Source organism: Mesocricetus auratus, unplaced genomic scaffold, assembly GCF_017639785.1.
Source record: "Mesocricetus auratus isolate SY011 unplaced genomic scaffold, BCM_Maur_2.0 Super-Scaffold_100008, whole genome shotgun sequence".
Taxonomy (NCBI): Eukaryota; Metazoa; Chordata; class Mammalia; order Rodentia; family Cricetidae; genus Mesocricetus; species Mesocricetus auratus.
The window spans coordinates 83,736,568-83,760,768 of NW_024429192.1; the positions used below are offsets into that span (position 1 = coordinate 83,736,568).

General features: G+C 41.4%; 1 protein-coding gene across 8 annotated transcripts in view; it reads left to right on the top strand.

Moving 5' to 3' along the window:
- Nucleotides 1-24,201, top strand: part of Cdk8 (cyclin dependent kinase 8) — a 71,284-nt gene that overhangs the window by 45,229 nt on the left and 1,854 nt on the right. For 4 of the 8 annotated variants that reach the window (XM_040751366.1, XM_040751365.1, XM_040751361.1 and 1 more), the window contains 8 exons: nucleotides 5,156-5,213; nucleotides 7,746-7,877; nucleotides 14,293-14,436; nucleotides 16,760-16,829; nucleotides 17,904-17,976; nucleotides 22,023-22,120; nucleotides 22,840-22,918; nucleotides 23,061-23,219. In XM_040751366.1, coding sequence (XP_040607300.1) covers nucleotides 5,156-5,213; nucleotides 7,746-7,877; nucleotides 14,293-14,436; nucleotides 16,760-16,829; nucleotides 17,904-17,976; nucleotides 22,023-22,120; nucleotides 22,840-22,918; nucleotides 23,061-23,219 — 813 coding nt within the window. The remainder of the gene's footprint in view (nucleotides 1-5,155; nucleotides 5,214-7,745; nucleotides 7,878-14,292; nucleotides 14,437-16,759; nucleotides 16,830-17,903; nucleotides 17,977-22,022; nucleotides 22,121-22,839; nucleotides 22,919-23,060; nucleotides 23,220-24,201) is intronic. The other 4 variants (XM_040751362.1, XM_040751363.1, XM_040751364.1 and 1 more) reach the window with 4 other exon arrangements.

Genomic DNA, 24,201 nt, shown 5'->3' on the forward strand with positions numbered 1-24,201 from the left:
AACAGATAAAAAAAGTTAAGGAAGCTAGAAGAAGGATGAATTGGGGAGGAAAATATCTATCTATCTATCTATCTCACCAAAGGGAGAAAAAAATCAAGCCCTGGTTGTATTGCGCTGGAGTTTGTTTGAAATCTTGGTTCCGCTTCTTACTGTGTAATTGTGGGAAGGATTAGCCACTATGGCATTGGTGTTCGCTTTCATGTGCCCAGTGTCAAACCCATGACCTTGCACTTGGTAGACACATGTTCCACCATTAAACTCTACTCCTCACCCAAATGAGCTAGATTTTTCCCATCTGTAAAATGAGCCAGCCATGTGTACATGCACTCATGTGCGGACACTGGTAAGATTCATAGGAAGAATTAGAAATGGCTCATGATGTTTAATATGTATGTCTTGTTCTGTCATCACATTACCCTGGAGATGTATGTGCAGGAACAAGAATGGTGATGTCTACCGTGCAAGTTATCTGCTGTGGGAAATACTGGTCAGGGTTTGGAGGCGAGTCACAGAGTAGAAAAAAGAAACCATCTGGTTGTAAAACAAGACCATGTTCTTTCCATTAAAAACAGTTGTCGGTGCTTTCAAGAGAAAGGCACTGTAGCTTCAAACAGTAGTGCGCCCTTAGGCCATTACCCACTGGGCAGTGATGCTTGTTCTGTTACCGTGATGTAAGGATATCTAAAGTCAATTGGAAATTGGTTTCTATGGAGTGTGTGCCCCTCAAAATGTCACCAACAGTGTTCTGCATCTCCTTTCAAGGTGACTCAGACATCCCATGAAAATATTTATCACAGGTGTGGTTCTGTGTAGGACTGCTTGGAAGGAGGTCCTGGCTTTGGAACTAAACTTCTCCTGGATTCTCCTACTGACACAGAAAGGGAAGAAACTACTTTTATTGGAGACTAGGTTATCATCTTAATATGTATAGCATTAAGTAATGAAGTAAATTTACCTATCAAATCTTTTGGAGACTTCCTCAGTACTGACTAAACAATAACATCCAAGGGTTTGATAAGACTAGTCATAACACAACTGTTTTCTCTCTCCTTCTTTCTCTTCCTCTCTCCCTCACTCTTTACACACACACACACACACACACACACACACACACACACACACACACACACAAGATATAGCAAGTCCAAATAAGTCTAAACCACTTTAAAAGTAAGTGATCCTGCAAGGCTCACACACATAGTCCCATGAGTTGAGAGGTTAAGCCTGAGGATCCCATGAGCCCAGTAGTTCAAGGTCAGCCTGGGCAGCAGAGGGAGTCCCTCTGTCTCAAAAAAAATTTTTTTAAGAAGTATTGTGAGAAAAACTAAAACCTTGGCTAAGTGGACTTTCTGCCCCAAGACGGGTTTTAGATTGTAACCAGATAGGGAGTAGCCTGGCAAAGAAAATTGTAATACTAGGAACTGGAGAGATGATTCATTAGTTTATAGCTCTTGTTGCTCTTTGAGAGAACCAGGGTTTGATTCCCAGTGTCCACATAGTGATTTATAGCCCCTATAACTCCAATTCCAGGGGATCCAAGATCCTCTTCTGACCTCTCTGACAGCAGACATGCACGTATACATACATGCAAGCCAAACAGCAACAACAAAAACAAAAAACAGTTCATACACATAAAATAATTTAAAAAATTAATTGTAGAAATTTGGCTCACAAACACAAAAAGGCCAGAACTTGACAAAAGAAACTATTCCATAGCTGTTCTTAAGCTCAGGTTCAAAACTTGATCAGTTTAGAATAAAAAGAAACTGGCCAAGCACTCAGGAGGCAGAGACAGGCGGATTTCAAGGCCGCGTGGTCTACAGAGCGAGTTAGTTCCAGGACAGCCAAGACTGTATATAGTGAGATCTTGTTCTTAGGAAGAGAGGGAGGGAGGGAGGAAAGAGGTTTTCCCCTTTGCTTGGTGCCAGACTAGGTCAGTGCTCCCATCTGGTGACTTCAAGGGTCTGCTAAATCCACAGGAGAATAGTTATGATTGTGCTTTTGTCAGATAGGGACATAATTTTCTAGGGTTGGTTAGGAATGTGCTCTAACTCCATCACAGCAAAGGAGTTAATCTGCTTGTAGCTTTGGAAAAACTGGTAGGATTTGTTGTGGGTAGAGGAGGGGCAATAAAAGAGACTTAGAGTCTGTGACATTATAGCTTGAATTGTTTACATTCAGAATGTTTGCATTATTTCTGTCAGTGAGGGAAAGAAAGAAATGTTTATCTTTATCAAATAATACACAGGAAAAAAATCCCTTGGATGTATGGCACAGCAGTTAAAGTTAGAGAGGTCATGGTCTACCCAGAGAAGAGAGGATACACAGAGCAGGGTGGTGGTGGTGAGCTACACATAATAGAAACCAGCTTGAAGGTATTATGTGTACCATTGCAAGGGCAGATCTAATCCAGGGAGGAGTTAATGAAAGTGTGTGTGTGTGTGTGTGTGTGTGTGTGTGTGTGTGTGTGTGTGTGTGTGTGAGAGAGAGAGAGAGAGAGAGAGAGACAGAGAGAGAGAGACAGAGACAGAAAGAGAGACACAGACAGAGAGACAGAGTGATCATGATTGAAGGAGGCCAAAAGAGAGTGAGACAGGTACCCCTGTCTGTCATTCTCTGTGTATTCCTTTGAGGCAGGGTCTCTTGCTGAACCTGGGGCTTGCTCTCAGATAGATAGAAGTCAGCAAGCCCCAACCTGTTGGAGTAGAGTTTAGGTACATAGGATCCCAGCTTGCTTTGTTGGTGCCAGGGTGTAAGCCCCAGCCTTCCCACTTGCAGGCCAGTGTTCTTAACTACAGAGCCATTCATCTCTGTAGCCATGCAGGAATGTTGCAATAGCAACAATAATCTGCAACAGAATTATCTTAAGGATTTTTTGAGAAAATGATCCATGTTCTCTATTACTTTAACACTCTTGTTCTAATCCTTATTCACAGAAACTAGTTCTAGGGATGGGATGTAACTCAGTTGGTAGAGCGTTTGCCCAGTGTGCACAGTGTGCACAGGGTCCTGGTTCTGTGCCCACTACCACATAAACCTAGTATGTGGTGGGGACAGGGGTTAGAAATATAATATCCTCAGCTATCTAATGAGTTTGAGGACAGCCTAGGACACACGAGATCCTATCTAAAACCAATAAATAACACCTGATTCTAATCACAGTCTGAATTGTGTTGTGTTCTGTTTCTCCTAGTCTTCGTATAGTGTTTACCATGCTGCTGTAAAAGATCCCAGTAATGGAGGTGACATAATCACATTTGTCTTTTAGAAAGATGGGTTTGGTGGGAAGAGACTCAAAATAAGATTAAGGAGAAGACATGTATCAGGCAGCTTAGAACCCGAAGAAGAAAATTCCATTCATGGCCATGCCCTGTGGTGTGAGTTGAGGCCAGAATTTCCCTCACTGAATGGAATCACTGACTCCACAGAGACTGACCCAGCGTTGAGTGATGGCTGCAGTGTGGGGAGACAGTTCCAGCCTCTGGGCAGCATCAGCTCACTGAAGGAACTCACTAGAAACATTGTTAGCATCACTGAATTCATGTTTGGCACTTGGCCAGCTGCCCCAGGTGAAGAATGTGATGATGACAAAGATCTCAGAATTTATTGTTAAATAACATATAGTGATGATGATGTTGATAGCAGACACACAGATCCAAGAACTCTGCCTGAATGCTGTTGGAAGGGACGATGGTGTTGACAGTAGACTCTCCACCGCACCTGTCTTCTAGTCTTATGCTTTGGTGCTGAGTTGCCTCATCTTAAGAAACTAGGAATAATTTGTAACCTCTGATGTCTTAGCCTGCCATTTCAGCAGCAGCATTTGTTTTTCTTTTGGCTTCTTAAAAGAACTAATTTTACGTTTGTGAGTTAGTAGTACAGAGTACTGTTGTAACTGCCCTGGAGCCATCTCCAGTGATGGCTGTAGAAGCCCTTGAAGTGGTTGCCACTTTAAACAGCCTTTATCAAAATCTCTAATTTGGTTTTTTAATGCTTTATCTATTTATATGCCTTGGAGTTTTGCCTGTTTGATGGTATTAGATCCCCTGGAACTGGGTTAGAGACAGCTGAGCTGCCATGTTGGTGCTGGGAATCAAACCTGGGTCCTTTGGAAGAGCAGCCAATGCTGAGCCACCTGTCCAGCCCCTCTAATCTGGTTTCTAAAGTTTAGGTTAATATTTGAGAGGCACCCCAGTCTAGTTTACTTCTCTCTATCAGATTGGCAGAACTGCAGCTGTGTCGGTAGTAGGAAGGTTAGCAGGATAAGGTTTGAAGGAGAAGCCAATGCCACTCACTTGCTTTCTCTCTTCCCGAGGAAGACAGCCCTCAGATGCCAGAGGATCGGGTACCACTTTTAACAGGTTGTAAGTGATAGTCTGGTGTGTTGAGTTTAAAACTAAAATTCCACTTTGGCAAAATCTCATTATTAAACTTGATCTCCCTTTTTATTTAAAAACAAAAAAGCCTCAAAACTGTTGTTAATGAAAAATTACTATTACTGTGCCAACTTGTTTAGAAAAAGACCATGTTAGATTTCTTTATATTAAATATCTCATGTCTTCCCAAAAAAGAATATCAGGTGAATTTTTACCTGTAATTAATTTGCTACTTTGTATTAAATGGTCTGTGGAGATTAATTTTTTTCTTAAGCTCTTAGAACATTCTATGTAATTGAAAGCATGTGTCAACCTCGTGGCTCTTGCCAGAATCCCAGCACTCAGAAGGACATGGCGAAAGTCACCCCCACAAGTTCAAGGCCAGCCTGTGTACATCACAAGTTCTAGGCAGAGTAAGACTGGAAAACAAACAAAAAGTAGGAGACAGACTCCAGCAGACCACTGGGAGTTCAAGGCAGCCGTAGTCAACATAGTGAGTTCCAGGCTAGTTAGGGCTACATCCTGAGACCCTGTCTCAAAAAAGGGAGAAAAGGAGAGATCCTCAGCATTGTAAGTTTCCAGTGCTCCACAGTGAAGACCTGTTGATTAGGAGCCTCAGCTGTCTGCTGTGTTTCTTCTGTGGCTTCCTGCATTTATTTAATTTTAGTTTTTTTAGTAAAAGTTTTTATTTAAGTAGATTTATGTTACATTGACATATTTATCTATTTAAAGGCAAACTCCTACTGTCTATTGAAAGGATTTTTTTTTTGTTTCCACAGAAACCTGCTAATATTTTAGTTATGGGTGAAGGTCCTGAGCGAGGAAGAGTAAAAATTGGTATGTTATATCTTTGATAAGTCACAGTTCAATACACTTTTAAAATTGTTGTAGGCAGCTGTGTCATTGTTTTCTGTATCGATATGCACATATTCGTAGTTCCAAATGTCAAAAACATTTCAAAAGAATGTACATAAACGGAAGAACCTTCCTCCCAGGTATCAGACGATCCTTAAAGAATGAACTTCTGTAGCTGTAAAATAAGCCGCCCAGGCTTTCTGCAGCCCTCTCTCAGCCTTAGTTAAACAGCCTGTGGAGGTGGTAGCCTCTGTCCCAAGCCACTTTGATTCTTCTGTCAGTCTCCTTACCAAGTTAAGGAGAACAAACACTTGTGTGTATCCTCCAGCCAAAGGAGCTGAGTTGCTGACCGAGGCTCATCCTAGGCTGGGCATGCACAGTTCTCAACCTGCAGGCCTTGTCATGCATATTCTGCATCAGGCCTCTCCAGGGTTACAACCTGTAGGGACAGATTGTCCCCAACTGGTTGCTTCTTTCATTGTCATTTTGCTAAGCTGTGTTAGTCATGTATTTGGTTTGTTTGGTTTGGGAGTAGAATACATGTAATTAAATTATAAATTAGTGTAATTATGATACAGAATTGTCAGAACACAACAGTAATTTCTGTTGCAATGTTTGATACCAAATAGAGCAGTAGTTCTCATCCTTCCTAATACTGTGCCCCTTTAATATGGTTGTTGATCCCAACCATAAAATTACTTTCACAGCTACTTCATAACTGTAATTTTTAAAATCTTTTTTAAAGATTTTATATATATATATATATATATATATATATATACATATACACATACACATACACACACACACAGTGTTCTGCCCGCCAGAAGAGAGCACCACATCTCATTATGGATGGTTGTGAGCCACCATGTGGGTGCTGGGAATTGAATTCAGGACCTCTCTGGAAGAGCAGCCAGTGCTCTTAACCTCTGAGCCATCTCTCCAGCCCAACTCTAATTTTTTAAAAAAGATTTATTTATTTATATTGTATATACAGTTTTCTGCCTGCATGTATGCCTGCAAGCCAGAAGAGGGCTCCAGATCCCATTACAGATGGTTATGAGCCACCATGTGGATGCTGGGAATTGAACTCAGGACCTCTGGAAGAGAAGCCAGTACTCTTAACCTCTGAGCCATCTCTCCAGCCCCATAACTGTAATTTTGCTACTGTTATGAGTTGTAATGTATCTGTGTTTTTTCCTGTGGTCTTAGGCAACCCCGTGAAAGGGTTCAATGCACAAAGGGGTCACAACCACACAGGTTGAGAACCACTGAAGTAGAGGCACCTGTAGCTGTGTGCCGCCTCCTCACCAGCTGCTCTTCACTCCCCTTACCCTCCTTTGTGAGTTCCCTAAAGCTCACTTTCCACTTTTAAGTATACTTTTTCAGTGCTCTTTTATGATACAGGCTTTGCAGATTCTTAGCTGTGAAAACATATGATGCTCTTTGGTGTACCCTGAGCCATTGATACCTGATGCTGTCAGTGCTCATCTTGGGGCACTGAATGCTTTTGGCCTTAGATGAGCTTCTGAAGGGATTTCTTCAATCTGATGTCACAGTGTCAGATTCAAATGCCAGGTCAGGACATGCAGAACAGACTAGACCCACCCAAAGGGCTGTAGGGAGGTTTGGGTGATGCTGTGTCTTCAAGCATTGGCATTTCAAAGAAACATTTAGTAATCTGATTCAAGGTTTTTACTATTTGCCAAAATTTGGGCTTTCCTTATCCATAATTGTCAGTTAAAGAATAATTTACTCCATTAAAAATATGTTAAAACAGAACTAAGTTTATCCAAATGGTTGTAAATCTTGAACCCTCCCAGTGGGTGGTAAGTAGGGGTCATCCTGTCTTTGTGTGTAGTGACCCTGCATATGATGTCATACAGAGACAGAGTCTCGGATTATGGAGCAGGGCAAAGTCTGTACCTAAGTAGCTTGATGGCATGGTACTTGTGCCATGAACTCTCTTCGGGGCCAACTTGGGGGCTTGGGTTTGTGATCTTTTGAACTTCTGTCTCATGTGAAAAAGCATAAGACTGAATGAAATAAAGCCTATTCCAACTTAAAAATGCTGTGTGTTTTAAAATCAAGTTAGTGAAACTCCGGCCATATAGATGAGGAAATAGTATTAAAGTGCTGTGTTGTCAGCTCTGAGGACAGCAGGGAGTAGGTTTGTTGATGCAAACAATGGAAAGCCCCACTCAGCTGTGTCTGAGTGCTGAGAGCTGAAGTAGAGTTTGATGTCCCAACCTGTCTTGCCCACGAAGGTGTGGCCCTCTGAAAGAGATCTCCCAGGGGTCTAGCAAGAGAACCTAGTTCAAGAGCTGAGTGACAGTTTATTAAAAAAAAAACTGTGATCTCAAGCTTTGTTACATTTCAGTCGGTAAAAGCAGTGAGGTGCTTTATCCTCTGCCCCAGGTCTGAGTACACTCTTGGTAAATAACACTGGCAAGTGAGACTGTATAAGTAAAGTAGGCCTATCTGTTTCCTTATGTGGTTTTCTTGTTGTTACAGCTGACATGGGCTTTGCCCGATTATTTAATTCACCTTTGAAGCCTTTAGCAGATTTGGATCCAGTGGTTGTAACATTCTGGTACCGAGCTCCAGAATTACTCCTTGGAGCACGACATTATACCAAAGCAATTGGTGAGTAGGGCTAATTAAAATTACAGGACTTTAAGGTTGTTTTTTTCTGTGAACGAGAAATATTTTTGTGCATGTTTAAATCAAATAATAGACCAAATTATAAAAACAAAGTCCAGAATTCCACCACACATATATATGCATTAGCACCCAGGAGCATAGAATTGCACACTTCTCTTTACAAAAAAAGTTCAGAATGTTTTGAGTGATAATTTTAATTTTATTTGAAAAGAAGAAATTAAAAATTGTAAGTTCTGGAACTTCATACAAATGTTCTTTATGCCACCAAAAGAAATGCTAACTTCTAAAAGATACCTCCAAAATTAAAATATGCAAACTTGAGGAGTTAGGACTTTTTCAAAGTTAGGAGCATGGTGCTCTTGCTTTCTCCTGTCCCCATTTGTCAGCCTTGTTAGTGGTGACAGGGCACTAGCAGCTTTCTCAGTTCCTCTGCTAGCTACCACCGGCTGTCGCTGCAGACGTTGATAGCTGACTTCCCTGGTACAGTGAGTGGAACACTCGGCCATAGCCCTTTTCCTGCTACTTTTCTGTGGCTGATGTCCTTCTCCGCTTCATCTTACTGGGGTGAGTGCTACTGTGAAGTACTGTTTTCTTAGTGTGCTTTGCTCTCCCCTTTTACATTGATGGCCTTGGGCTTGCTCTGTTGTACAGGGTGGCTTGTAACCACTTCTCCTGTGATGTGTAACCTTGGCCTATTCTACCACCCTCCCAAGACACTTCCCTTTTTATTCCTCTAGACTGTTGTGCCTTCTGCATCCCATGGTTGTATTTTTTCTTTTCTCCTCATGTGGCTGTCTTTGGAAGGTTATCTTAGAGGTAAATTACCTAATTCATAGTATTTCTGGAAAAGACCTTTATTTACTTGATGGTTTAGAGTTTTAAGTATCAAGTTGTGCTCTGATATTCTTTTGCCTTTAGGTAGCAGTGTGGTTAATCTAATTTCAGGCCAGCCTTCTCAGATTACTGTGGATCACTAGGCTTGTCTCTTTCTGGAGACAAATGCCATTTCCCATTTCCACATTTGACAGTGATTTTTCTGGGACACAGGCATTCAGTTCATATGTGGTGTCACTGGACAATTCCTAAGGTATATGGTCCTTTGACTTCTCAGAGTTTCCTGTTTCTCTCTTCCTGAATATACTGTTAGGGGATGTTGAGCCTCTTGGTGTCTTCCACTGTGCTTTTTCTTCTGATGCTTTTCTGCCTTTCTTGGGTGCTCCTTGTCCAACCATGACTCTTGCGTGGCATCTTGTGCTGGTTTATGGAAAGAAGCTGTGCTAGTGTTTGGATACGGGGATTGCAGCACTTGTTTGTGGTCTGCAGTAAACCTTAGTTCTTACCTGTTGGAAGATAATTGTTCTGTTTTCAGGGGAGTCAGCTGTGGTCCTTTCAGAACTTCTGGAAACTGCCTCTTACTGCTCATAACCCTGAAGCCTTGAGCATACTGAAGTTTACTGTTTTGCTCAGGGCCATGCTTTTGTGTCTCACCTGCGTGCATGTCCATTGGGGGCTGGAACATGGATGGACTGAGGGACAGACTACAGGTGCACCAACATGTTCTTGTGGCACTTCTTGAAGCAATTTTACTTGCAGATGGGGCAAGAAGTCCAGGCCTCTGCATCTTCATCTTGGTCACCACACTGGTGAAGGACATTTCTTGTCTGTGGCTTCTTTGAGTGTCTTGAAGCCTAGATCCATGTTCTTAAGTAGTGGGGAAGCTTCTTCTTGCTGGTTTCTTCCACAGGACCCTCTTCGTGCTTTGAAAATCTGTGGGCTGCTGTGACTTAACACGCTCAGTCTGAATGTCAGCCATCTCCCCAGCAACCTGAGGAAAGAATTGTGTTTCCTTTCCAACCGCTATCTGCGTCTTCATTTCTCTTCTGGTTTTAAGTGTCACTTAATTACTTAGGTGACCCCTATTTTCTCTGTTTCTCTGTTTGTATTTAAGTTGCAGAAGCCACCTGGGTACTCTGCTAGATCGTGGGGTACATAGGTTGGTGATTATGCTTTGTAGATTCTCCAGCCGTCAGCTATCAACCCAAGGGAGACCAGATACCAGCATAGGGGAGTCTGTTCTGAGGCCAGTCAGACTTAAGAGTCTCCTGGCTTTTGGCCCAACCACTGTATATCAGACAGCAGAGGGCATTGGTAGACAGTGGGGAGAGGGCCTACTAGCTGTTGAAACAGCAGTCCTTCCCAGTTTGTCATGTCTGTAGAGTTTTGTAGGGCAACGTGCTGCTCAGGCATCATGCTGTAGGCTGAGGGCTTTTTCATGCTCTTTCATCTACCTTGCATGGTCCAGAAACTTGTCGACTGCATCTATGTAACTTCAGTCAAAATACTGTCTTCTCACAGAGACCTTCCTGGATCATGCCTTCTTGGATAACGAACCCCCATCACATTATCAAATTTTTTTGTTGTTGTTTCATATTTATTTGTTTACTTGTTTTTGAAATAGAGTTTTAGCTGTCCTGGTACTCAACTCTGTAGACCAGCCTGGCCTCAAACACACAGAGATCCACCTGCCTCTGCCTCCTGAGTGCTGGGATTAAAGGCGTATATGCTACCACTGCCCGGCCACCTTCTTACCTTTTTTGCCCAAACATTATCTAGAATACACCAAACAGACCTCATCTTACTGCCACCTGCTAATACCTAGTCTCTGTTGACAGGTGAACCTGTTTTGTCTAAAACTATGGGTTTTTATTTGTTAAGTTCTTGGCCATGTTCCTATGTAGTCTCCAGATGGAAGGGTGGGATCATCTTCTGAGTTAATCTTGAATCCACTGAGACTCTTTTCTTGGCAAAAACTTTTATGTTCACTAATCACTTATCTGCTTGCTCTGAGGTCACATTTTACGGAAAAACAACTATAAAGATAAATCAGATAGGCAAGATCTCTCTACCTGAAGCTTTATATAAATCTAAAATTATTTCCAAAATGTTTACTTTTTAAAAACCAGAAAAAAATAGAAAAAAGTTTGAAACTATTAACTGTTTTTGAATATGTGCTAATATCTAAACACTTTTGAATCTTCTGGGAAAATACTCTTAAAGCAAATTGAAAATGGCTTTCTCCGTTAATATGATAGTTATATTTTTTATCAAAGAATTTAATATTTCAAAGCATTGTTACTTTTGGTAGAATCTTGGACTCTGTACAAATAGTTTAGTCCCCATGCACTGAGCACCTGAGGCTTCATCTGTGTCTCCCATTCTGTAGTCCAGCAGTTTTAATTGCCTATCTAATTTGGGAGAGTACAGCTTAATTGTATTTATCTCTCTCTTCCTCCTCTACAAAAAAAAAAAAAGGTAGCTAGTGTATGAACTTGAATATGAATGCAAATTCTGGATCTTGTCTCTTAAGTGTTTTCAGTCTCTATGAGAGGAAAGTAGGAATTTATACACAGAGTTGATTTTTGTCAGTTTTTGAGCAAAAAGAGTGGTAGTGGCTCCCCGTAGGAATTGTAGGCTTATTGCTGACACCTGAGCATATGTTCAGTCAGACATGCCATCTTGTCCTTCATTGTTATTTCGGAAATTGAGAATTCAGCTAGAGTCAAATGCTTACATCACCATTAACTCTATAAAAGTTCCTTGGCTTTATATAGAAACATTTACCTCTGTAGTAGGAGTCTGCAAAGGGAACCGACTTGGTTACAGATTAGTGGAATTAAAGCCAATGCCATTTTTCAGTGGTAGTGATCCCTAGACATGTATGCCTGATTTGGCCACAATGCCTTTTGGAGAGCACTTCATTTCTATAAACACATTGCCTCAAAGAGCTAGAGGTGTCTTTCTTAGCTGTTGGTATCTGAGGAATCATGTACTTGCTGTTTTCAGTATTTTTAAATAAGAATGAGGGATTATAGAGGAAACTTTCAGTTCTAGTTTCTACTTCACCATTTCATTCCTACAAGTTTGTTCAGTGAAGTACTCAGATCTTCCACACCATTCAAAGATCCCTGCTGAGAACTCTTTCTAGCACTGGACTTTGCTGGCTGGTAGCTAAAGTGTAAGCAGCTACACTGCCCTTGGAGTTAATGATGACAGCTCTTAGAGCATATGCTCATGCACGCTTGCTTCATGGTGTTGTTCAGAGGGGATCCGCTGCTGGAATTGGTAAATTATGTAAACTTGAGAGAAGAGGGCACAATGATAGACTGTCACATTCCCTTACTTTACTACAAACAGATTCCATCCATTTGGACAGCACTGCAATCTACATCATTAAATCAGGGAGAAAATAATGGGTTAGTGAGCATGTCATCTAGGAGACAGAGAATTGAGTGTTTGGCGTTAGGGAGAAAACTGAAGGAAAGGTGTGATTAGTCCCCAGTGAACTGAAGTGTAGAACTGAGCCCAAGTGCTCCTCTTCTGGTTGCTGAGTATGCACCGATTGTGCGGCTCTCTCCTGAGTAGAGCGACTAGAACAGGGAAAGGAAGTGACACTCCTCCTCCTCGTCCCATCAGAATCGGGCACTGTTGATTGCAGTGTTTAACAGACCCTCTGCCCCATCTGTGAGTCTCATTAGCTACACATAGCTGCTGGAAGTTTCCAGACGTGGGTGGGCTTTTCCCAGGGAAGGGTTAGATTTGACATGTTTTGAAACATATGAGCAAGGAAAAGAGAGACCTTCTTGGAAAGAATTAGTAAGTTTTAGGGGATAAATACTCAGTCATCTGATAGTTCGTGATTGGTGATTAAATCAAGATTGTGAAAGCGAAAGATAGAAAATTGGTACAGATGAAAGCAGGAAAGTTAGAAATGACCAGGGTTTGGTCTATCAAGATTCAGTAGCTATTGCTCCCACCCACCATGCTCTTCCTTCAAAAGAGAAAACCAGTCATGGAGAAACTGCTCCTTCATCTTCAGGGTTCTTAGTAACCGACCAGAAGAGCCATTACAGTGTCTTGGATGTGTTATTAGTTGAATTTTAAATTTCCCATGTTTTAACCCTACTTAGCTCACTTGTCCAGGCAGTGGTTAAGATGGTCAGAGGTTAGCCTTATATGAGAGGGAAAGAGAGAGAGAGATATAATCACAGAATTATTAGCTTTCCTATACTATGTACCCTCTGAAACTGAAACAAAATAGCTCAATCTGTTTCTTGATAAAACTTTTTCTCAGCTGGGCGGTGGTGGCTCAAACCTTTAATCCCAGCACTTGGGGGCAGCACTTGGGAGGCAGAGGCAGGAGGATCTCTATGAGTTCAAGGCTAGCCTGATCTACAGAGCAAGCTCCAGAACAGCCTCCAAAGCCACAGAGAAACCCTGTCTCCAGAAATCAAAAACAAAAAACCCACTTTCTATATGTGATAGTATTGACCAGCTTGGCTTTCTGATATGAAAAAATTATTGTGAATCCTTATGCAAGTAGATTAGTAGATTAACTTGTTGTTCCAAAATATAAATATAATTTGTATATAATGAAATGAGAATGTTATATATGAAAATATAAAAAAACATAATTCTAATAAATATGTTCCAGTGTTGAAGTTTAGAAATTCTCATAATTAACACTTTTTTCTCATTCCCTGCTTAAGTAATAGTTTCTCAGATTCCTGAGTAATCCAGCTTCAATATAAGAGTGATTTTTATAATTTGTCTCTGTGGTTATTGACGTTTGCCCCAGGTTTTGTGTAGGTCACTCAGAAACCACTTGTTGAACATTTGCAGTGTGTTATGTCTCGTGAATGAAGGAAATTCACTTTGCAATTTGTCTACTGTAAATAATTGTTGCTAATTTTTAGCATGCATACCCATTTTGAAGATGGGTTTGTGTTTTTTTTTCTTCCTGTGTTCTAATTAACTTTGCTGTAGCATAAAGAGGTGAACTAGAATACATGTCTTTCTTGTTTGTGTTAGCATAGATGGTACTTAATGGGATTTAAAAATTAGCAGGTAAATAAACAAGATAAAATTATTGTGTCATGAAAAATGTTCCTGTATTCTGGCAAGTGCCCAATTTCAAGAGTTATGTGGATTTTCTGTTTGTTTTGCTTTAGTTTTATTTGTTTGTGGTTCCCATGTCCCATATGCAAACTGTGTAGCTTCAATCATGTCTGAAGCATTTAGAACTCACCCAGATCCAGCAAATAAACAGAGGCTTCTATGAAGTCACTGGGTGACTGAGATATCATAGGGATGAAAGCTTGGTGGGTGGGGGGTATATTTACAGAGTCCTGTGGTATTTAGTGGTTTTGTTTACCTAGGGATTACTGTTAATGTGCAAGAAACAGAGAAAAAAAAGAGCACTCCCCATTAAATTAAAAATGCATTTTCTTTTGGAAAGAAGCACTTTATTTTCCTCCTTTTTCTTTTTTCCTTTCCTTTTTCCTTTTTATTTTCTCTTTCCTGTTTTTGTTTTTGTTTTTCTTTTCTTTTTCTTTTAAAGATATTTGGGCTATAGGGTGTATATTTGCAGAACTACTAACGTCAGAACCAATATTTCACTGTCGACAAGAGGACATCAAAACTAGTAACCCTTACCACCATGACCAGCTGGACAGAATATTCAATGTAATGGGATTCCCTGCAGGTACACACTTGCTTTTGTTGTTTGTTCTCAATCACTGTTGTTTGGTATCTGCTTTGGAAAGGTTGTGTTTTTGGCTTATGAAAGCTTGTATTACATGATTCTTAGTTTTTATGACTTTCATTTTTCAAAGAATCAGAGAAAGAACAAAGTTCATAGAATTCAAATATCAGCATTAAAATACTTAGTTTTCTGAATTCGATGAGGTTTTTGTTTGTTTGTTTCATTTTGGTTTGCTGTTTTGTTTTGTTGTTTGGTATTTGAAATGATGGGCTATTTACAATAACTGAATTAGCAGGTTAACTTGATACCTCTTGTTCCTGCCGGTGTAAACTAAAATAAGCAGTAGAAGGTTTTTTTTTGGCAGCATGTGTCATAGCTGCTGCCCGAATACAAAGGCTGAAGGTTATGGTTACGTAGAGTGCTGTGCAGATCCACATTGTGTGGAAGACAGCACTTCTGCTCCCTCATCCTTGTCATTATTATTATTGTCAACATTTGCAGCAGAGAGAAAATGTATAGATGTTAACATCTCTCAGGTGTATCCCAGATCCTAGTTATACCACAGAACATTAATTCACTAGCCACCAAAAATTGCCCAGGGGTCCAGAATAATAATACTAAAAATAATAAGTGAAATGATGTTGGCTAATCAAGCACATGACTGAAATCGTGGTCTACTGAGACTGCTGCTTAGGTCACTACAGCTTAAGACTGATAAGAGTTAGCTGGAGGCGTGCATCCCACGGGTCCTTGTAGGGTTGTTAATCATCAGCAAAGGCAAAGCAACTACACAGATGTCCCTTCTCCCGGAATTACCCAGTGGTTTGGGGGAGGCCTCACTGGGGTAAGAATTTCATTTACTCAGTACACATTGGGGTACTCCTGTGCTCCAGTTACTATCTTGAATAAAATCTGTTGATATGGTGGCAACACCATTAAGTCCAGCACTTCAGGGGCAGCAGCAGGTGTATCTCTGTAAGTTCAAGGCCAGCTTGGCCTACATAGCAAATTTCAGGACAGAGTGAGCAACATAGTGGACAGACCCTGTCTAAAAAAAAAAAAAAAAGACAGAGGTCTTAAGCATTTACATTGTTAGGATGTTGTCAAAATAGACATGGCTTGAGTGGAATTTCTCAATGGCTAGAGAGGAATTTCTTCTTCTTGTATCCAACTTAGTTCACTATTTCTGAGGCCTATGGGAAGGAGATACGGGGCTGATTGGGAGTAATGAGGGCCATAGTCAGGGATGACTCTTGACATAGATTTAAGATGGCTCAGTTAATGCAAAGCCAGGAAGCAGCCAGCTAGGATCCGTAATAGACCCTTGAGTTGTAAACAGAGAAGTTTGTGCTCTGCTTTAGAAAGGCTAGTGTGACTGTGAACATTAAAAATTTCAGTGAGAGTGACCTAACTGAAGTCAGACAACCAGCCACATATAACAGTACCACAGCCGCAAAGACATACTAAGGACAGATAAACAACTTTTTAAAACAAGTGTATAATTGAGGGAAAAACTAAATGGTTACTCTAAGATTTTTAGCTTGAGAAGTTGACAAAGCAGAGAAACTAGAGCAAATAAGGAGTTGAGAAAATTCCATTTTAAAGTTCAAGTAAATATTTAATTTACACTGGGTGATGTCTGTGGAAGTTACATAGCCAGTGTTCTCAGCTGCCTGGTACAATCTGTGCACCTAGCAGGTCCTTGGTAACAGCCACTGCCAGCTTCAGAAAGGCAGCTTAGCTAGCATGTGTCCACAGCACTTGTACTGCCCCAGACTAACTAGAGCATCGTTCTTGTCTTCATAGCCCACACTCTTGAACAATAATACTAGGAGTAGCCAAGGTACTGGTATCTGTGCTGTGTCCCACCATTTGCCTTGACAGTGTGAGGAGGGGCTTTAAGGATGTGAAGGGCTGCAGTCCAGAAACATGTGCTGAGCCAGTCAGAGAAAAGAGCGTAGATTTCTCAGTTAAAGATACTGCTTGCTGATGGAACCAAGAAATTTGAAGAAAGAGGAAAAGTAAGTGGGCTTACTAATAGAAAAATAGGACTGTTTAGTAACATATTTATTTGTGATTTATTTCCTTTTAGTGACAGAACGGTACCGGCAGGCTATGGTGGAACAGAACAAGTGTAGGCTGACACTTGAGTGGGTGTAGAGCTGGAAGGCCACGGTTGTCCTTCCAGCTCAGGATGTAGCTGCAGCTGAGCACTCCTGTGAGAGCCAGGCTCTTAGAAAGCGCTCCAAGTCAGGTAGCCTTTGTTAGCATTCTTGAGACTAGGAGCCTAGGCAACATAAACATCTATCAATGTGTTTCACAGATAAAGATTGGGAAGATATAAAAAAGATGCCCGAACATTCAACATTAATGAAAGATTTCAGAAGAAATACGTAAGTTGGAAAGAAAATGGACCCTTTGTTGATTTTAACTTTTCCAGAATAGTCATAATAAAATTATATGTTCAGTATGCCACAGCACTCACTCAGGTTTACTGACGAATTTTACTCACTCATAAATACTGTTATGATGTTCTCATTTTGTAAGAGAACAACTTGACTGAAAGGTGACTCTCATCAGCAGCTGATCTGGAAATGAGGGAAAATCAGTTCATGTCTTTCCATATTCACTACGTTCTAGAAGCCAGGTATTAGTGGGAAGTGCCACAGCTAAAAAAAATACAAAACCTTGCTGGTTGCCACTTGCCTACCCATTTAAAGTTGATAGAATTGAAAGCAAGTATTAATTAGGGAAAAGTGAGTGTTTCACTTTACTTAGCTATAAGATCAGGGGCAGGCAAAATCCAGTATTTATACATATAACCTTATACTGTTAAGGCTGAGTTAAACTTTTGGCACAAATGCTATTCAAAATAATTATTAAGATATAATTTGTGTGGGAAAAATATTATCTAAGATGTATTCATGAAATTGTCTTAAATTCCATCATCAGTACCCACTCTGGCGTGACTGGTGTGGTTCAGTTGGTGTAGTGCATGAAGTTCTGGGTCTGATCCCCAGCACTGGGCTTGTGGCACACGCGGGCATTCCCATGTTCAAGGTCATGCTCAGCTTTGTAGTGAACTTGAGACCGGTCTGGGTTACATGACACCTGTCCCAAGAGAAAGAAAAAGAAAAAGTCACAAGTCATTATTATTGCTGTGTGGTGGTGCACACCTACAGTCTCAGTACCTGATGTGGAGGCAGGAGGGTCAGAAGTTCAGGGTCATACCACATGGAGTTGCAGGCCAGCTTGAGCCACATGAAACCCTACCTCAGAAAACAAAAACACGCAAAAGACTAGGGTGGATACTGAATGAAGTCTAAAATCAGCTTAATGCTGCCATTTTATGATGCTTGAGCGTCTTTGATGTGTGTTCCTTATTGATTATGATCAAACTTGTGTGTGGGGAGCTATCAGCTGACGTACAACTCAGCCCTGATCTAATGTGGATGTTTCTCTTTCAGGTACACCAACTGCAGCCTTATCAAGTATATGGAAAAGCATAAAGTTAAACCTGATAGTAAAGCATTCCACTTGGTAAGCTGAGACAGCAGCAGAATGAAACCAGTGATCACTTAGCACTCCTGCCACTCAGACATCGTTCTACTTATAGCTCTGCACTTGAGGTCTTTCCATGCAGTTTTGGGAATGATGTCCAAGTCCTTGTCCTCCTTAGATAGTCGCCTTGAACAGTACCTATAGTTTTATACTGTCAGCTACTTCAAAATGGCTTACAAAATTTTAGCTCTTGAGTTACCTCATCAAATTGAGTCTTAAAAGCCCTTTGCTGACAGTCTTACTCCATTTTCTGGAGGAATGGGATGCTTGTTGTATAAACGGACTCAGGCTAAACTCTGAAAGAGCCAGTACACCAGCGGGGTTTGGATTCAGCTGTTGCTCACTTCGTTTGTAGCAGACTGTCCATTGTGATGCTTTAACTAAAAATGCATATGAAATCTTTGCTTGGCCTAAGATTCTTTTAAGATGTGTTCCAGCATACTCTTAGATGTGGATTCCTTGACTTTCCTTCATAGTAGCTATAAACCACAGGGCAAACAGCTCTTCCTGATCTGCTTATGCTTTTTCTTCTCCCTCCAATATTTTTGCTTCTTTGTCATCCTTGGCTGTTACATCATATTTTGCAAGACAGTGCTTAACTTGCCATGTTGCCACATCGAAGATGTATGATAACAATTTCTTCAAATGTATTTGCAACAGAATCCAAATTGGGAAATTAAGTCAAATCCTTCAAGACCCAAGACTTATTGATCCTAACAAAATATTGTCAGATGAAAAGGCATTATTGGATTGCCATGCCCGTCCCCAAGTCCCATGCCTCCCTGCAGTCTAAGACTAGTGGCACCTGAGAGACTGTCCTTGTGGCTTATGTGTTGATTTTTTTTTAAATTTTTTTATTGTAATTCTTGGCTTTAACCCCAGAACCCCATGTGTGCCTGTGTGTGCTTTACTTCCAGGCCGTACCCCAGCTCTGTCTGATTTTATTGGGGTAAACTGTCTTAATTATTGATAATCTCCATCTCATCCAGAAGTTCTTACTTAATCCCACTGAAAATGTTGGGGTTTTTTGTTTTGCTTGTTTGGTCTTTAGAGACAGGGTTTCTCTGTGTAACCCTGGCTGTCATGGAACTCTTCTCTATAGACCAGGCTGGCCTTGAACTCACAAGAGATCCACCTGCCTCTGCCTCCCTCGTGCTGGGATCACAGGTGTGCACCACTACCACCTGACCAAGTGTTGGTATTTTAAAGAACAAACCCAAAAGATGTTTTTCTTTTAAGATACCTCCACGAAAATGATTAAAGATCATTAAATTAAATGAGTTTTACTATCCCTGCATTTAAAAATATTTTATGGCCTTTAATCCTTTATGAGTCATCACTCCCTAAATCTCAATTTATCTATTAATTTTTTACTTTGCGATCCAAGTCCAGCTGGAAACTTGTTGGAAATGCAGGTCGTTAGGTTCCTGTTCACATCTGTCTGTTGGGCTCTGGAACAGGGCTCAGTTCTCTTTCAGTTAGGCTTTTTTTTAAATTTATTTATTTATTACATTCTAATCCCAGTTCCCCCTCTCTTCCTCCCTCTCTCCTCCTTCCTCCCATCCACTCCTCAGAGAGGGTAAGGCCTCCCCTAGGAAGTCAACTAAGTCTGTCCCATCAGACTCGGGGAGGACCAAGGCACCTCCCCACCCCTACCCCCCTGTGTCTAGGCTAAGCAAGGTATTTCTCTATAGAGAATGAACTCCACAAAGTCAGTTTGTACATTAGAGTTAGATCTTGGACCCACTGCCGGTAGCCTCATATACTGTCCAAGCCACTGCATTGTCACCTGTGTTCAGAGGGCCTAGTTCCTTTTCCGGTTCCCCAGTTGACAGTGCAAAGTCACTGATCTCTTACTAGCTCGGGTCAGCGGATTCTGTGGGTTTCCCCATCATGGTCTTGACTCCTCTGTTCATATTATCAGTCTTCCCTCACTTAGATTTGTACTCCAGAAGCTTGACACAATGATTAGTTGTAGATCTCTGCATCTGCTTCCATCTGTTTCTGGAAGAGGGATCTGCCTTCTCTGGGGTTGTGGATTGTAGGCTGGGTATCTTTTGTTTTATGTCTGGTAGTCTCTTAGGAGTTACTACATACTATATTTTTCTTTCTGTTTTGTGGTTACCTCATTGAGGATTTTTTTTTCTAGTTCTGTCCATTTGCCTGTAAATTTTAGGATGTCATTGTTTCTTACCACTGAGTTGTACTCCATTGTATAAATATACCACATTTTCTTTTTTTCTTTTTGTTTTTTCAAGACATGGTTTCTCTGTGACTTTGGAGGCTGTCCTGGAACTAGCTCTTGTAGACCAGGCTGGTCTCGAACTCACAGATCTGTCTGCCTCCCTCCCAAGTGTTGGGATAAAAGGTATGAGCCACCACCGCCAGGCTATACCACATTTTCTTTATACATTCTTCGGTTGAGGGACATCTAGGTTGTTTCCAGGTTCTGGCTATTACAAATAATGCTATGAACATAGTTGAACAAGTCCTTGTGGTGTGAATGTGCCTCCTTTGGGTATATGCCCAAAGGTGGTATTGCAGGGTCTTGAGGTAGATTGATTCCTAATTTTCTGATAAAACAGTCATACTGATTTCCACACTGGCTGTACAAGTTTGCACTGCCACCAGCAGTGGAGGAGTGTTCCCCTTTCTCCACATCCTCTCCAGCATAAGCTGTCAGTGATGTTTTTGATTTTAGCCATTCTGAGAGATGTAAGATCAGAGTTGTTTTAATTTGTATTTCCCTGATGACTAAGGTTGGTTGTTAAGCAGTTCCTTAAGAGTCTTTTTGCCATTTGAGATTATTCTGTTGAGAATTCTCTGTTTAAATCTATACCCGGTTTTTAATTGAATTATTTGGTCTTTTAATGTCTAGTTTCTTGAGTTCTTTATATATTTTGGAGATCAGGCCTCTGTCACATGTGGGGGTGGTAAAGATCTTCCCATTTTGTAGGCTGCCATTTTGTCTTGTTGACTATGTCCTTTGCTTTACAGAAGCTTCTTGGTTTCAGGAGGTCCTATATATTAATTGTTGCTCTCAGTGTCTGTGCTATTGGTGTTATATGTAGGAAGTGGTCTCCTCTGTCAGTGCATTCAAGGCTACTTCCCACTTTGTCTTCTGTAAGGTTCCCTGTGTATGAATTTATGTTGAGGTCTTTGGTCCATTTGGATTTGAGTTTTGTACATGGTGACAGTTAGGCTTTGGGAACAGGGCTTATCTCTCTATCTGTCAGGCTGTGGGAACAGGGCTTGGGCTCAGCTCTCAGTTAAAAAAAAAATCTTTGCAACGCTTGTGTGGCACACTGAATCTGCAGAATACCAGGGCATTTTGGGACTTCTTATATCACATTAGGAACAAACATGGCCACAAGTGCTGCATTTCCACACTAGTGTGGTATCTCTGGGTGTAGCAAGGATGAGCTCAGTGTACTTACTACCTTACTCACACTTACGGTGTGCTCTCTTTATAAAGAACCATCACAAGTCTGAACCATATATGCACCCAATACTGAAAACAAGCTGTGGTAGTTTGTACTATTTTTAGTCTCCTTCTGGACAGATATGGTTACAAAGAGGAGAATTCACCTGCCAGGTGCTCTCAGCCAATAAATTCTAGTCAGGGTTTGGACTCAGCAGTTGAGTAGGTGACTTCTAGCTCCGTGCACCCCTTGAGTACTTGATTACCTGGTATAACTGTGAGGATTGCTTTTTAAATTAAAACGCAGCTATGCTGAATTTGGATACAAACCTAACTGACTGCATTGTTTATATTACAACACTTTCTCCTCTTAAAAGAAAAGCAATAGGAAATACAAGTTTAGTCATTGGAAATTGTGTGGATAATGAAGGGAAAAGCACTGGGGAGGGTCAGGAGGTGTAAGTGTAGTCACCATGAGATGATTGTGAGTGCTGTTGCAGTAATAATTGTGTACCCTCATGGGTACTGACATACAAGCTTAGGGATAGTACACTAATGTTTTTGTGGGAGTATGCACTGATAATTCTGTGACTTGTGATTTCAGCTTCAGAAGTTGCTCACTATGGACCCAATAAAGCGAATTACCTCAGAGCAGGCCATGCAGGACCCCTACTTCCTAGAAGACCCACTTCCCACATCAGAGTAAGTGGTGGATTTGCTGACTTCCCCAACGCTGGCATCTTTAAGTGCTCTTCCTCAGAGGTTGCCGTGCCTCTGAGGGACCTGAGCTTTCATGCTTTAGTATGTCATTTTGGGTCTTTGTACTTCAGAGCCAATGCTGAAATGGATTCCTTTCAGCAGTCAACCATTTACTACTGAAGGGTTCACTCTGCTGTGACTCCTACTCACTGGCCACACGCGGGTTCTGGTGTTCCTAAATAAGCTCATGTTCTCTTTGCCGTCTTTGTTCTAACTGGAGAAGGGCAGATAAACACTGAGCAGTGGTAGATACTTTGTTTGCACCAATGAGAGCTGTCCTGTTGGGTGACTATTGATTATGGTTACATAGTGAAGGGCCTTCCCACTACCTGCTGCAGTGCCTTTGGTTAAAGGATTATTTTTTTTAATATTTTATTTATTAATTATGTATATAGTCTTCTGCCTGCATGCCAGCGGAGGACACCAGATCTCATTCAAGGTGGTTGTGAGCCACCATGTGGTTGCCGGGAATTGAACTCAGGACCTCTGGAAGAACAGTCAGTGCTCTTAACCGCTGAGCCATCTCTCCAGCCCCGGTTAAAGGATTCTTTGCATTGGACTTGCATGAAAGGTGGTTTTATCTGTAGCTATGGAGACCAAGTGCTGTCTTAGAAAGTGTCAGTGAGGTGTGAGACAGCTCTTTTCTTTTCTCTTGTGAATAGTGTTTTTGCCGGTTGTCAGATCCCTTACCCCAAACGAGAATTTTTAACAGAAGAAGAACCTGATGACAAAGGAGACAAAGTAAGTATTAAATTACAGTCGGCAGTGCCTTCCTTGTGGCCACCTCTGTGATCTTTGAGAGGTGGCCACCTCTGTGACCTTTGGGTGTGGCTACCTTTGGTTCTCCTTCTGAGTTGAACTGTTTTCTGTTTGACCAATTGAGAAGAACCAGCAGCAGCAGCAGGGCAATAACCACACTAATGGAACTGGCCATCCGGGGAACCAGGACAGCAGCCACGCACAGGGGCCCCCCCTGAAAAAAGTGAGAGTTGTCCCTCCTACCACTACCTCAGGTGGACTCATCATGACCTCCGACTATCAGGTACTACAAGTGTCTCATACTGACCTGCTGTTCTGGGGCTTCTAAAGGATCTGTTGCAAAGTGTGGTCGAAAGTAGCCTTGGTGTACCTGTTAAAGTACGTCAGCATGGAATATTACAGGTATGGAAGACGACAGACAAGTAGAAAGGGATCTGACTTCTGAACAGACTTGGAGTCGAAAGTCCATGGTTGGCAATCCAGTAGCTTGGGACCTCTGCGGCATGTTACAGAGCATCTGCTGGTGCTGGGAGACAGTGCAGCAAGGAAAGCACTCCCACACGAGCATTCAGACTCCGGCATCCACGCAAGTGCTGCATGACGTGGTAGCCCATGGCATAGACAGAATTCTAGTCAAGTCAGTGAGCTCTGGGTTCAAATGAGAGACCTTGCTTCAGATAAAGTGGAAAGCAATCGAATAAGTATCACCCTCAGTGTACACACACACACACACACACACACACACACACACACACACACACACACACACCACTTGGCTTCAGTGTTTTTCACCTGTAAAATGAAATTGGAAAGTCCTCCTAGACTTGATGTGTCTAGCATTTACCCAGTGACCCAAACTTGATGAGTAGATTCTGAGTGGTATAAAAGAGTGATGGAGAGCAAAGGCTTTCACCCTTAGCCATCGCACTTTCTTCGGGTTAGACTTGAGTAGGAGATTTAGATGCTGTCCATGTCTTAAATGTGATAAGAAAGGTAAAATAGACAGCATCCACATTCACAGAGTTGGAACAATGATCAGAATGTGACGTTTGGGAAGGTTGGAATGACTGTGTGGCCTGAACATGGTGGCCTGCCTATAGAAGTACTGCATAGACGGTGCTGGTTATTTCTCTTTGTTCTTGTCATCATCACTGACAGTCTTCTGTCATTCACTAAAGAGTGAGTGCCCTTACATGGTTGGGTGCAGGTTGTTAAGGACTTACTGTGTCTGGTTTTTGTGCTTGTGTTTGTATATGTGTTTATAT